At 32.8% G+C, this 15,851-nt stretch overlaps 1 protein-coding gene across 2 annotated transcripts; it reads left to right on the top strand.

Annotated features, from left to right (window-relative positions):
* The first annotated feature begins 3,225 nt into the window (after positions 1-3,225).
* On the top strand, positions 3,226-5,624 carry LOC104737633 (WAT1-related protein At4g01450-like). 2 transcript variants are annotated; one of them, XM_010457853.3, is made up of 6 exons: positions 3,226-3,830; positions 4,064-4,126; positions 4,232-4,348; positions 4,471-4,858; positions 4,960-5,111; positions 5,227-5,624. In XM_010457853.3, exons 1-6 carry the CDS (start codon positions 3,643-3,645, stop codon positions 5,405-5,407), a joined length of 1,089 nt encoding a protein of 362 aa, XP_010456155.2. In that variant the 5' UTR covers positions 3,226-3,642; the 3' UTR covers positions 5,408-5,624. The 2 variants fall into 2 exon arrangements, with proteins under 2 accessions (XP_010456155.2, XP_087338934.1); XM_087482808.1 differs by lacking the exon at positions 5,227-5,624 and having other exon boundaries at positions 3,510-3,830; positions 4,471-4,760.
* The last annotated feature ends 10,227 nt before the right edge of the window (positions 5,625-15,851 follow it).

Genomic DNA, 15,851 nt, shown 5'->3' with positions numbered 1-15,851 from the left:
AACGATTGTGCTGACAATTTCTTGTTTTCAGAGAAACATGGGACTTGTTCTTCTCCTATTTTGTCTTTGTAGATTTTTTGGTATAGTCCATTTCCTCTTTTAAGAAAGTGAGCCAACCAGTTGACCTTACTAAGCATTTGGGATTGTTCCTACTCTTTAGTGAGTTCTCTTCTGTGTATCTTGTCTATATTTCTCGTTTTTATGTCTTTTACCGAGCTAGAACTTGAGTACGCTCATAGAGGTTTCAGTAGTGCAGGTTGTTGGTTCAGAAAAGGCGCAAATAAAAACCATTATTCCCATCGAACAAATTGTGTATAGAGGTATTTGATAACAGGATTTTCACCCAGGGTATCAATTCCCAATGCAGTTGTAGTACAAAGGGTTATCAATCCAAATGGTTGTTATGCTAGCAGATAGGATGCAATCAGAAACAAGCAAGTCAAGCCAAGCAATAGTTGGGGTTGATCTAACAATCTTAAAATAAACAAAAGAAAGCAAAAGAACAAGAACCACACAACCTAAGCACTCGATGCAAGCATTCGAGTACAGGATCGGGTGGGGTGATCGAGTAAACAAGATGAACAAGAACAGCTCGAAGGTATACTCGAAGCAGGTGATCGTGTACCTGTTCGGGTAAGGGATCGAGTGATGAATTAAAATGTAAACAATCTAAATACGAAAGCTCCTAAGGATGGGGTACTTGACTCCTAAGTGTTCCTAACCAGTACGGATGTCCTACATGCCTCAAGCAGATATTCCCTAGACAATGAATCTCTAAAATCTTGTTAAAACACTCTTGTGATAGAAACAATCAACCTTAATCACTTCCCTACCCAACTCTCGTTGGAGAAACATGACCAAGCAGGCAATACAAACCGATCCATTATTGTCAATAAACCCCTTACTCATCTAATCTCTTAGGTTAAGTGAGTAAATCTCTAGCATTGATTGATTCAAGCATTTCATCTACACCTCTCGGTGGTAAAACACCTTAGATCTAATCTCAACCTCTCGGTCTGTTGATAGCATTAAGAACACCAATCTAGAAGGGAATTTATAAAATATAAATATAAAAGCTAAGACATCCTAACCGATCAAGAACACAGAATTGTCTATCTCATCCCTACAAACCTTACTACACTACTCAGATCTCATTGCAGAAAACATAAAAGTATAGATAAAAGAAAATTGCATTTTATTAAAAATAGAGTAGAGTATAAGAGTATAGAATCGAAAATGCAAAAGAAATGAAAATAAAATCCTAACAAAAGTGTAGAAAGAGTTTTGAGTCGCTCAGTTCTCTCCCAGAAGCTCTCGCTCTCGGTTCTGAGGGTCTGCGGCGTGCTAGGGCGAGAGGAAGAAGAGGGGGGTTTATATATGGAAACCCATTAACCCTAGCTTCCCAGTCCTGCCCGAGAGTCTGCTCGATGGGGTGCACGAGGATATGCTCGGGTTGCTCTTTGGGTAGGCTCTCGGATTGTTCTTTCTGTTCTTGGATCCTCCTCGATCGTGTTGGGGTTCAGACTGTTCTTCCAGCTCGATGGCTCCTTTGGGTACATGCACGGATTTGTCCATGTTTCTCCCCATTTTAGGCTCTAAAGCACATGTTTTCATCCAGAGTATGCACATGCAAGAATGCAACACCCTAAATGGCCTAAAAGTGAATTCCTACAGTTAATGACCTAAAAATGCTAAGGTTAGCGTATAAACAATGCAAAATATGAACAAAAAAAGATGCTAAAAACATGTAAATTAGAGAGTTATCAGTATTGTAGATTGTTTCTCAAGGACAGACAAAGAATCTGGATTACGAGGCCTATATCGTGGTGTAGGTATATACAAACCGTAACTTTGGATTTGCTAAATCTCTTCCTTCACTAAGACTCAGAAAATATTTGATATTTCTTTGTCTCTTTTGTTGCTTGTGATCTTCCCTTATGCTGGTTTGAAGTTGTACGTCGAAAGAGATGAAACGCCATGTCCCTGCACAACATAAGAAAGACATTTCCCTGAAACTTGTATGCGGGTCTGTTGCTGGATTGCTTGGTCAGACCTTGGCATACCTTCTTGTAGGTTGGAAGCAGTTCGTCTTTGTAATGTTAGTTTTATTTTGTTCATGTTAAGTTTGTCTCTGTTCTTCGTAATGTTAGATTTATTTTGTTTAAGATTTGGGGCACTTATGTAAAACTAATTTTTGGTTAATGTAATATTAAGGTTATGTATGTTGATTATTTTATGAAATATAAAAATATAAATCTAATTAAATAAATTGTGAAAAATACTATGACATATAAAATAACATTAATTTTGTGCTACAGTCTAGTGCTATAATATAGCTACAGTATAAACTCCTAACATAGCGTGTAAAATGACTTATAACACTATTTTAAGAAATTAGAAAAAACATGATAACAAAGCATTTCGCTACTACTATGGTAGAAGACTCTACCACAACATACGTATCCGGCGCTATCGTATGTGTGGTATCTACGATAACAGTGGCCTAACATAGCGTTTGTGAAAAAGCTATAAATAACGTATTATAGCGTTTCTCTACTGTTATCAATGTAGATATTTGTTGTAGTGAAAACCCTAAACCTAACAAGCAAACTACTCAGACATATTCAATGAAGAACAAGACATAATTCTGAATAACATGCAATATATATCAAAAGTAAAAGAGGGAATTTAGAAATCTTCTCTCTACAAAAGAATTCAGATTCGTCTCTCCCAAAAGTACTCAATATCTCTCTCTCAAAAAGCTGTTAGAAAATAACTTAAGGGTTTCTAAAACCCAAAAATAATATATATATATATATATATATATATCCTAAAACACGTCCAGGTGCTTGTATTGCAATTGTGAAAAACTTCGGGCAAAATTGTAAAACTTCCAAAATTTGGCTCTCTCGTCGGCTAAACAGGGGTGTTGACCGATGCTAATGCGGTATCGATCGACACCATCACTCTAAATTGATTCCAAGTTGGTTTTCTTCGGTGAAATGCTCCAAAACGATCCAAATGGCTTCATTCCGTTGCTTCCGTGCCAAAAGCCTAAAAACCCTGTTAAAACACTAAAATATCCTAGAAATGGTTAAAAACCATAAAAACCATGATATATCAATAACATCAAATCATTCGTTGAGTTCGAACATTAACACCTCGTATATTATATGATAAATATATATATATATATATATATATATTAATATATGTAAGAAATTCAGCACAATAAAACATATGCTGTAGTTTTAAAAAAAAAAGAAAAGAAGAAGAGCATGTTGTATCTTTTTTTAAAAATATATATTGGATAATTATATACCACTCTCTTCCGTCAAGAAAAACAACATATTATATACACAGATAAATTGTTTCATTGTTATAAAGAAATTCATAGCTACCAAACTCGTTCTTTGAATATTTTAACATTTTCTTTGTCGTTTCATAAGCAGATGGGCTCCGACTCACCATATATGTTATTTATAAATATGTCCACCAAGTCCTTAATGCTTCACTACTCAAACAAGTTTCTGAAGAAGAGTTAGAGAGAGAGAGAGATTGAGGAGAGAGTAAGCGACCAGAGAGGAGAGAGAGATTATTAAGTATTTAACAGATAGTACGTAGTTAATTTACTTACTAATCATGGCGGGTTTTATCGATGGGAAATGGGCACCGATGATAACGGGTGTTTTCATTAACATCATTTTGGGAATGGTTAACGCTTTGGTTAAGAAAGTTCTTGATGGAGGCATTAATCATATGGTTATTGCTACCTATCGTTTGGGCATTTCCACTGTTTTTCTTATTCCAATCGCTTACTTTTGGGAACGGTAGGTTCACTTCTTCCAATCGTTTGATGCTTCGCTATCTTACTTTTTTTAAAAATGATGATTTGTTATTTACTTTAGTATTTTTATTTTCGTAATAAAAAGTTAATCAAACTATAAAATAAATGAGAATGTTTGTGAATATTTGTCATTTTATATGTACGGATATTGAATCGGAATTGTGAGCGAGTGTGCCTAACAAAATAAATATTCGATTTGATGATTAATATGGTCAGGAAAACAAGACCAAAGCTAACCATAAGCATCTCATGTCAGCTTTTCGTCAGTGCACTTTTTGGGTAAGTTTCAGTTTTAACTCCTTATTTCTTACTATTATTTCTCTCTTTATTGTTTTTTGTAATTGTTTTCTTTTGTGTTTGTAAATACAATATTTATTTTTCCAGGGCGAGCTTGATGCAATATTTCTACTTGCTTGGACTCTCCTACACTTCTGCGACGTTGGGATCTGCTTTCTGGGCCATAATGCCTTCCCTCACTTTCGTTATGGCTTTAATATTTGGGTACAATTATTTATTAGAAAGAAGAAGAAAAATATATATAAATGAAAGTACCTTATATATGTTATCATTTCAAGTGTAACCACCTTACACCTTTTTCTTTATTGTTATAAAAATATTTGCAGGTTCGAAAAGCTAAACTTGAGAACCAAAGTAGGACACGGCGTCGTTCTTGGAACTTTGATAAGCTTAGTAGGAGCTTTACTTCTTACTATGTATGAAGGCATCCCATTAACACACTCTCAACCACAAGCAACGGTGTCAAACAACCACACAGGGCATGAGAACTGGATCAAAGGTTGTTTATTTTTGTTGACAGGAGTTGTACTTTTCAGTTCTTGGATGCTTATACAAGCCAAAATCAACACGAATTACCCTTCTCCATACTCGAGTACCGTTATTTTGTCGGTCTTTGGTACGCTTCAGTGTGCCCTTCTTAGTCTGATCAAGACTAGACATGTTGACGAATGGATACTCAAAGATGAGCTTACCATTGTAACCGTCGTTATAGCGGTACATTCATATACCTAAGACATTTTTTGTCAACATATTAATAATTTGGACCCACGATAAGCAGACACATGGATTTATTGTTTGTGTATATACGTTTGTAGGGTGTGGTTGCACAAGGAATGTGTACAGTGGGCATATCGTGGTGTATCAAACAACAAGGACCTGTCTTTTCCTCAGCATTTAGTCCTGTCGTGCTTATGTCTGCAACCTTGTTCGATTTCTTGATTCTTCATCGTGTGATTTATTTGGGAAGGTATATATATTATAAAAAAATCTAGACTTGGTTTATATATGAACTCTACAAATTAAACCCCTCACAAATATATAGCATTTGCGTGTGATGGACTAAACTTTTATTTTTGTTGCAGCGTTATCGGATCTGTGGTGGTTGTGATCGGTTTATACATATTTTTATGGAGTAGGGGTAAGCAAATAGATGAGTGTAAGACCATGAAGTTGCCTACCAATACGGTGGACGAAGAAAAGGAAGAGGAAGGCCGTACAAATGTTAACAGAGGCCAACTTTTGGTTATACCAATGACCCCTTGATATACTTTCCCTAATCACTTTTGTCCAACAAGAAGGATAGATATCTCTTAAAGAATTTAAATATGAAGAGGGGAAGAAAATGATAGTTTGATTGTTTATTGGACTATTTCATGACTTGTGTTGCAGCTTTAAATTTTTGGATTTAAAAATTCCGACGGGCTTCATTTGGATATTGTAATTTGTTTATATGAATAAACTCTACCGGAATATGACCTAATTAATTGACTGATGATTTAATCTGCATTTTGTACACAAACAAAATATTCTGAGAAAAAATATATTCTAGCAAATCCATACTAAATTTTACTAGAGCATTTTTTTAAAAACTGATATCACAAGTTTCGTTTGAACTGATCATCAGTCTCCTTATTAATAATAATAAATCAGTTTTGTTTGAACTAATCATCAGTTCAAACAAAACTGATTTATTATTATTAATAAGGAGACTGATGATGAGTGTTATCTGAACATATATATGCTGAAATTAATTCGATATTCGACTTCACATGGATTGTGTGGAGTTCTGTGATGTCGTTATTTATGAAAATCATAACATAATATTTTTATTTTTTCTTTAGCAAAAAAAAAACAATATAATAGACAACGACTGTCGATTATTTCCAGGGATTATCCAAATTACAATAATCAGGGTAACAAAAATCAGACAATTAAACAACGCTTCATTACTCGCAATTTATGAAAATTATTGCATGATGTACTATATTTTTTTTTGGTCACAAACATGATGTACTATAACATCTAAATTTTTATACTAACCATCTAATCAACGATAATCAGAGTAACAAAAATCGAACAATATTAAAATCATTCTTAAAGGGAGGAGAGTATGTTGGGCTACTATGCCTCTTTTTTTCTTCTTCATATAACTATGCTTTTTCTTACTTTACATTTTTCATGTATATATTTATATGTTCTAAAACTTTATTAAATATTATTTATTTATAAATCATTACAACCAAAAAAAAATAAAAGAAACTGATGTTGCTTTGCCTTTTCTTTATAATACTGCTGAGGAATGGGCACATGAAAGGAGCCAAAGCACAAGCACTGCAAAAAGATTTTAGGATCCAAACAAGTAGAAAATCTGTATCGAAGGTATACATAATATATGCAGATATAGATGACTCTCACTCAGCAGTCACAAATCAGGATATATATAGTAATAGTGTGTGGTAGTATTATATAAATGTCGCATCGTTACACGACAAGGGGTCTCTACCAAGTGCTCGCTATAAAGCGTGGTTTCTTCTACAATAACAATGTTTTAAAGTTTAATTCTACTTCTTGCTATAGCTTTTGTTAAAAAAAACAAAATGAAGAGACAAAACACAAAACCAATAACTCGTGTAAACTTGTCTGGATTCACAATAAATCTTTAAGGTCACGCCAGTTTTAACTTCAGAGACGTTACACGCGTTTTAATCATTAATTCCGTAGTCGACCATAACCATTTATTATGTGCTTAGTTTTTTGTTGATTTCGGTTTGTCATGTTGTGAAATTGTTTTGCTAAAATGATGTCATGCATGATTAATAAAATGGCTTTTTAAGATATTGTAAAAAACTAATAACAACCACAACTGCACTTTGGAATGTGTAGAAATGACGAGCTTCTTTTTTCAAGTCATTCCTATTAAATGGATCACAAATTATCGAAGGGATTTTTACCACATGATCTGTTTTGACTACATAGTTATTTATAAATATTTTAAAACATGATTCACTTTAATTAAAATTTCAAGATATATTGTTACATGAAATTTACGGTGAGAGTTCGTGACTAGAAAAACACGTGATGATATATTTTTATTTTTAAAATATATATTTTTATTTATTTATAAAATTTATAAGATATTATTTTATATTTAAATATGGAGTGATATATATAATATGTTCGTTTCGTTGGTTACTTCATGGGTGCGTATTGCGTAAGTGCGTTAGCTAGAATTATATTTTATGGCTTCTCGCTTTTTTGCATGGCTAACCCCACGAGGGTTTCTTATCTATTAGCAAGAAAGAAAGCACAAACACATGTCAGAATTACCTAGAATCCGGGTTCGACCGCTTAATTCATGCATAACATATACATTATAAAAATGTAATTAAAGTCGATTATGTTCATTCTTTTTCTAATATATAAAGAAACACGTAAAAAAGGGGTGATGGTTATACACTGAACTCGTTATTGACCACGGACTTTCAAGTCTTAGAGGAGGTATTGGTTTGGGATTTAGAAAAAATTTTAGTGACTTTAAAAGTTAGGTAAAATATGTTGTTATTCAATCAAGACTTTTAAAAACTCTTTAAAAATTTGGTGTTATTGGTTGTGGATTTGTAAAAAAGTTATCTAAAATCTTGATAAATCTAGTATTATTGGATTAAGAGTTTTATAAAGTCATTAAAAGTTTTATGTTATTCAAGTAAAACAAAAAAATCTTGGATTGTTAATAAATTCAAATTTTATGTTATTGGTTTAGGATTTTATATCATTTCCTTCATAACAAAAGTCATGAAAACTCTTTCATCAAATAAAAAGATTTTACAAGATTAGAAAAAACAAATCATCAAGATTTTAAAAAACTTCCTAAACAATCTCTTAGAATCCTTTATTTTTAACTTTCAATTTTCTATGATTCTAACAATCAATAAAAACATAAAGTCATTAAAATTCTTTCTAAATCCTAAACCAATACCTTCCTGTTAATTCACTGATGCATATGACAAAATTGAATTATAATGATTTTACGACACCGTTTTTCTTTATATGGTCTTCCTAGAAACTGAAAGTAATATTAAATTTGGTTTTTTTTTCAGTAGTTATAACACTATACGTCGTCATTGTCGCAACAACGTTCCGAAGAGGTATATTCCAAATTTGCCCACAAACAAATCGACTCATTTTAACCCAAAAAAAAAAAAAAATCGACTCATTAACGTGTATATATAGATCAATTTTTATAAGAGATTGTTATGAGGCTAAATAATAAATTTTAAATATATTATTGATATGTAATCTTTGATTCAAGTTAATAAAGTAAGATGTTAAAAATATATATATATATATATATATATCATGGTTTTAGTCTTTTAGATATTGAGTTTATTAATTATTGTTCTTATTTATTGCATTAAGGCAGGGGAATCAACTCAACTGCTTTGGACACAAGTTATTAGAAAAGTAAAAGTATAAAACAAAAGAAACATCTAATTTAATAATTAGATAAAGATGTAAAACAAGAAAAACGAAACACTCTGATTACAAGAATAAATTAATACGTTTAAATTTAAATCAACTTTAGAAGTGACTTTTACATGTTGATCGTGAGTCGTTTTTACTGTTTGCTTACGCTTAAACACTACAAATCTCATTTGTGTTAGGTAATGTTTTCAAAATAGTTTCGATACGTCCCTAAAGTCCGGTTTACCAACTATGTAGTTCTATTGCTAACTATTGATAATACTATTCTTTTTACGAATGGAAAGAACAGGCAAGTTGATATATATTAATACTGCAATTCCGACTCAAGTTAGTGGATTTAGAAAGTATCTGCAAATGGACGAGAACGAAAACTTATATTTCATACAAAGGGAAATGAATCATTATTCTATAACCGAAATGCGTTAAAAAGCTTGGTCATACTGAAGTTTTTGGTCGTTCATCTTGAAAGAGACAAGTCTCGGAACTTTGATACAAAATTATTATTGACGTAGGCGCAATCAAAGAAAGCAATGCCGATCTATAACACGAAACAGAAAACGTATGACGTTATTAATATATCAATTTATTTATTTCTTAAGAAAGAAATGTATATAAATATTAGTATTTAATTGAAAGGCTATAGATAAAGTAGATTTTGCATGATTGAACCAATGCTTTGTGTCGAAATAAGATAATCAATAGTTGGGTTAATGGACGAGGCACCAAGAGTTACTTGCATATATAACTGATAATAAATTAGTCATTGTCATGCCTACGACATATATAATGTCATATTTCGTACTTCTGATAAAAAAAAAAATAAGAAACTAGTTAACTAATACGGTGGCTAATATTTGGTAAAGCTCCAATGCAAACTAGTTAGCTAATACGATGGCTTTTGTGTCTTCCAAAGAGTTATTTCATTCCAAGTTTTTTTATATTTTCTGTTTTACAAAAAAAAAAAAAAAATCGTTTTACTTCTAATATTTAGTTTTAAACCTTTATATTTTACTCTATAAAAACTTAAAAGGGGCGTTATTATTGGAATACGCATTTTTTTCTTAAGGACAAATAACCATGTCAACCCTCCAGTCCCTCCTACAGACTGGGACGTGCATGATCTGTAAAAGGCGTTGATGATAAATGTGACGCGTAGCCGCTTTCGGTCAACAAACTTGTCGGTCGGACCCATGGTTCTGGCTCTAATACTTTCACGAGAACTGCTAACTAAGAGCATTTCGGGGGCTAATTAATTACTTTAATCATAGGGTATCAAGTTTTATAAATTCTTCGACTTGCTTGTGGAATTCAAAGTCTGATCCATATTCGATACATCTGAAAAATGTCTCAACTGATCATCACCAGCCCAATTTTAAGAACCTGAATGATTACAATAGTTGAAATAGACAAATTTATTTACGGATTAGACCACTTTTTATTTAATATTCGTTAAATAGTATACAATGATGTTCGAAAAACATAGAAATAAAACCGCAGCAGATCAACTACGTACCATTTTTACATACAAATAAAGTTGGGTTGCTGCGATTTGTTGTCCATACTAAAAATGGAATGGCAGATGGATTTGTTCATCTCGATCACAGTAACCATTTAGGATAACATTTCCGATAATATATTGTTGCCATTTTACTAAATCAAATTTTCTTTTTTTTTCTCAAGATCAAGAATGAAAAAGTTAAATTTATCATTTAGAAACACTTAGTAAACCCACTTATTACAATTAGGTTTAGAAGATTAATAATTCAAAGAATTTCATGTGGCAAACCCGTCTGGTGCATTGGTAGTTAATGATGAAATAATTTTTATATGTTAGCCACCTTAACTAGTTCATATACACGTTGTTTGTTTAAGGCGATTTTTCTTTTCCTCATCCACTTGATGATTTGAAAGTTCATTCCTTCTCTTTATATTATCTATAAGATTAAATGAATACAAAATCAATCAAGTATTCCAAATTGGTACATATTTTACTATATATGTCTTGAAGGGGAAGATAAAAAGAGAGGGCACAAATAAAAAAGAAACAACTGTTCTTGCTTTACAAAACATATTTTTCCTACCTTCTTTTTTTTTTTTTTAAATAATCAAAGATGGTATGCTTTTCTTTCTCGTCACTATCCACCAATCCTCTGAGGAAAAAAAAAAAAAAAAAGGGAGAGGCTGTTTCTAGAGTTTTGTTCCAACTTTTAATTGAATTTAACTAGAAATAGCCTTTTTATCGTCAAACTTTTTTTCAAAAAACCTTTTGTTCGGATGACTTTTTTCATGGCCAACCAAAGAGTCCAATACGTAAACAAAAATTGTCTCGCCTTTCTAACCAATTACGTATTGCTTTGTTTTGAATGTTTCTTTTTATAGGACACTCCTCATTTCTTCTTCTAGATGCCACTGCCCGCTAATATCGTGTTTTATTGTTTTAAGAACTTTCGTATAATTTCATAACTCCTCGCTTCACAATGGTCCATCCACTCCACTGTTACAAAAATAAATAAAAATAGAAGGCCTCTTATTGAGATTCATAGGCCCAATAGATGTTACTTCAATATAGGCTTTACCATTATAAATATTAGGCCACTTTAAAGGTTAAATAATATAGGCCTAAACAGAAATCTTTGGGCCAATCTAAAGAACGAAACCAGTTCCTCTAATTAACCATGAGGATCTCTTAAGTACCTCCTGGCAAAACGGCTATTTTTTTTTTAACTAGCTACAAAGATTATAGTGTATGAACTGCCTGAGATGTTATATCCAGCCCCGTAAAAAAAGTCAATATTATTTAGAAATTGATAATTTATCATGGTTTACAGCTCCTCATTTTCATACAATATATCTGAATTCTGATTTCTTAACACTGCAAATGTTATATATACACAATAATTTCAACCAATTATTCAATTGTGATAGTATTATGTTATAATCACTTGTTAGTTTGCTAATTAAAAAGAGACGACTAGTACAAATCCAAAACATGTATCCACGAACTGACGTGAAAAAGAAAAAAAGATAGATAGCGGCTATATGGCTAAAAGTCTATTCCCTTGGTACTGACTCTTTCCTAAGGCTACGAAGGTCTATCATATGATATAAAAGAGAGAGAGAGAGAGAGAGAGAGAAAAAAAAAAGATAAGATTCTTCAAATTCATATATATTTCGAGCCATGATTTCCATGGGTTGGTGTTGGAATGGATAAGATTTTTATTATTATCTTTTATATATAATCAAATTTTTTGGTATGGAGATCTAAATTAGATTTTTTTTTCTTGTCTTTATACGATCCTTTCTGTTTATGTCGAGTGTCGACATATGAATTAATTTCAAAGATAATATGTTTTTAAGGAAATTATTGATTATTGAAAATAGCCATGATAAAAATTAGAGAATTTTATCACTTATGCAATGTATAATGTCAAATGTTTTTAGCAATGCCACTTTTCTCAATCCATTTTCCCGCCTGTCATAATCCCATTACAAAAAGACTATTATACTCTCATTTTATTTTGAAACACAAATCTAATTATTTTCTCTGTCTTCTCTGCAATTTTCCGAGAGTTGAGATAAATCAGACAATTAAATAGGCATCGTTAAACGCAACGCATCAATAACCTAAATATCTTTCTCCAAAACCTAATCCTCTCTTTCTTCTTCCATCTTTGTCTCTCTTGACTTTTCATCTTCTTCCATCTCAATCTTTTTCAGCCGTCGGTGGTGCCATAAAATTCTAAAATCTTGGTCTAATTCGTCTAACTCTGCCGGATCTAGTTTCGTAGTATCTATACCCGACACCACTTGGTATGATGATAGTCAACTAATTTGCATTGTATTTAAGGTTTATGATTTCATATTCTTACCCTATCTTTTTTTTTGGCTTTCAGTCTTCCCCAAAACAGCGAAGGAAATTTGTCTGGTGGCACCTCTAGCAGGTTAGGGGAGATAATGGTCCACAGTTCTGTAAATTGTTTATGCATTAATCGTTTTTTTCCTGTTGTTTTCTTCTCTTCACCTTACTTTTATTGTTTCAGTGGTGACTTGGACTTACCAAATGCCGATATTAGTAAGGGAGATCTTACGGACGCCGCCGTCGGACGCCGTTTTTTTTGGTTTTTGGTGGTTGTTATGTTGAAAACTGTTGAGGTAGACGAAGCATTATTGCAATGTCCATCCGTATTTACTCGTCAACCAAAAAAAAGTTGTCCACCAATATTGTCTATGACCACGACCCATTCTATTCTCTACATATATCGTTTATGACTTGAAGATACTAGATAGACCAATGTACTTGTCTATCCATTCTGTTGTCATCCTATATTGTGTATGCCTAGAAGAGCTTACATAGACCAATTTAGTTGTTTACTCATTTTGTTGTCCACCAATCATGTCCTTATAGTCATAAGCCACATCTTATTGTCTACCTATATTGTGTATGACTTGAAGAGACATGATAGACCAATTTAGTTGTCTATCCATTCTGTTGTCCACCTATATTGTGTATTACTAGGAAAGCCTAGATAGACCAATTAGTTGTTTGCTCATTTTGTTGTCCACCAAACATGTCCTTCTAGTCATAAGCCACATCCTATTGGCTACCTACATTGTGTATGACTTGAAGAGCCATGATAGACCAATTTAGGTGTCTATCCATTCTGTTGTCCACCTATATTGTGTATGTCTAGAAGAGCCTAGATAGACCAATTTAGTTGTTTACTCATTTTGTTGTCCTTCTAGTCATAAGTCACATCCTATTGTCTACCTATATTGTGTATGACTTGAAGAGACATGATAGACCAATTTAGTTGTCTATCCATTATGTTGTCCACCTATATTGTGTATTTTACTAGAAAAGTCTAGATGGACCAATTTTGTTGTTTACTCATTTTGTTGTCAACCTTTATTGTGTCTCCCTTTTAACACAAGAACTCACCATCGTCCTCCTCGTTCTTATTAATGCAGGTCTCCTAACGCAGCAGGCCCATCTGGGAGCGGTGATCCATTGATGGACCAGGATCTGCATTCGATGTACAAGTCCATCAAGCTTTTGTCCATTTAGTTGGGTTTATTGAGAAACGATAAAGATTAATGGCGACAAACACTTCAATTTTTTTTTTCTCTCTCACTTCTCCCACGTGCAACATTTCTCAGTTACTAAGGCAAGGCTAATTTAGTCTTCTTACATCTCCCCCTCACTTGCAAAATGGCATTTCTCATAAGGAAACTTAAAAGTGGCATTTTTGCCAAGTTTTTTTTAGAAAAGTGGCATTTATGGCCAAAATCCCTAAAAATTAGGCCTGCGAATTCGGTTTATTTGGGTATTTCGCTTCGGTTATGTCGGTTTTTCAGTTATTTTAGAAATCGAAAGCTGTTCCGAATCGAACCGATTAAGATTTCGGTTCGGTTCGATTCGGTGACGGTTATTTTTGTTTTTACCATTCGGTTATTTCGGTTTATTAGTTTTGGGCTAAAGATGTTTTTGATTGTTGGGCTTGCAAAAAATGGCCCATTAACACGCAGAAAAAAAAAATTCTGAGATTTGTCTTGAGAGAAGAAGAACCCCACGACCACAAGTGGAGCTGTGGAGGCAACGACAGCGAGATCTCGAAGCCGAAGCTTGTGGTATCGAAGTCAAAGAATAAGGACGAGGAGAAGAAGAAGATGATGATGATGAATCGAGATAAGGAAGAAGAAGAAGATGATGATGATGAATCATGAAAAGGAAGAAGATGATGTATCGAGAAGAAGAATAGGCAACACAAAATAAAAGATGATGAAGATGATAATATATGGAAGAAGAATCGTAACCGAGGAAGATGATGATGAATCGAAGAAGAAGAGGACGATAATGAATCGAAGATAATAAAAATGGTGAATTGAAGAAGAAGAAATGAAGAAAAATCAGAGAATGAAGAAGAGGCAATGGCAGCTACCTTTAGGGTTTTCTTTTTTTCGGTTAACCGTTCGGTTCAAGCGAACCGAACCAAAAATTTCGGTTAACCGAGCCTAACTAAAATCTTTCCGATCGGTTTACTTAATTAATAGAAACCAAACCGATTTGCCTAAATCTCGGTTCGGTTCGGTTCGGTTCTGACAAATCGGTTCGGTTCAAATTTGCAGGCCTAATAAAAATGTATTCGTCTAATCTCGAATTAACGATCAGAAGAAAGAAAACCCCAAGTGAAAAATGAGACATGTTGACTGTTGATTTACATTTGAGGACATAAGATTCATTTAATTAAGGAATAAAAGTTGGGTTTCTACTACTACAATGTCAAAAAATCGACTCTTCTAGGCTTATTTTGTCGCTGTTACGGGGAATCAAAGTGTAGTAAAAAATACTGTAATTTTGTTAGAAAGTTTCTTAAATCGTATTAAAAGCAGAGCAGATATCCAACATTTATATAGATATAGCAACCATTATATAAGATTTTTAAAAAACTCATGATTGGTTAGATATTTGTAATAAAGCAGTAAATAATCATCCAAATTAATTATCATATCAATTGGTACTTATTATTTAAAGAGTACAAAAATAATCTGAAAACATCAAATTTGCTACTATTATTTTATGTTTAGCTAGTAACTACTAAGACGGTAATACATAACATGATATCAATTCTACACCATATCTTTGTATTTATTATCATAACATTTTTGGCCCATAGACTATATCTTCGAAATAATTTTAAATTAAAAAATATGTTTTTATATCAAAATATATAAATGTTACAAAAGCTTAATTTTCCCAAAAATAAAAATTGTTACAAATTAAAAGGCCCCCTTGGAGACGCCCAATAAGAAAAGAAGAAAAAAGAGAAATATTACAATTAAACTCATTATAGAAAATTGCCAATACAAATATTCTTTTTTTTTTGTCAAATTACTTGCTTTCATTCACATGAGTTCAAGTACAGAGGGATACAAAGATCCAAAAACTAAAACAAAAGCATACAAAGGCATTCCCCATTGCCAAACATAATAAGATAGGTTACATCGATCATTAATCCAAAAGAGCTTTGAGTCATTAGCTAGAGAGCACATAACACATGAGAGATCAAAGTATGTCGATAAGCCTTCCATGAGAAGCTCAGTGGAAGGAGAAATGGTCCATGTCAAACAAAGACTAGTGGACGTTGAAAGAGTAGTCATGGCTAAGTATCTCACCGGCGTGAAGATAGCTACTTGAGGTAGTAAAAGGGCCATAACAAGGAGCTTA

Source organism: Camelina sativa, chromosome 13 (genome assembly GCF_030686135.1).
Source record: "Camelina sativa cultivar CO46 ecotype springtype chromosome 13, ASM3068613v1".
NCBI lineage: Eukaryota > Viridiplantae > Streptophyta > Magnoliopsida > Brassicales > Brassicaceae > Camelina > Camelina sativa.
The sequence above is the reverse complement of the archived record's forward strand: the minus strand, read 5'-3'. Positions and strand labels throughout refer to the sequence as shown.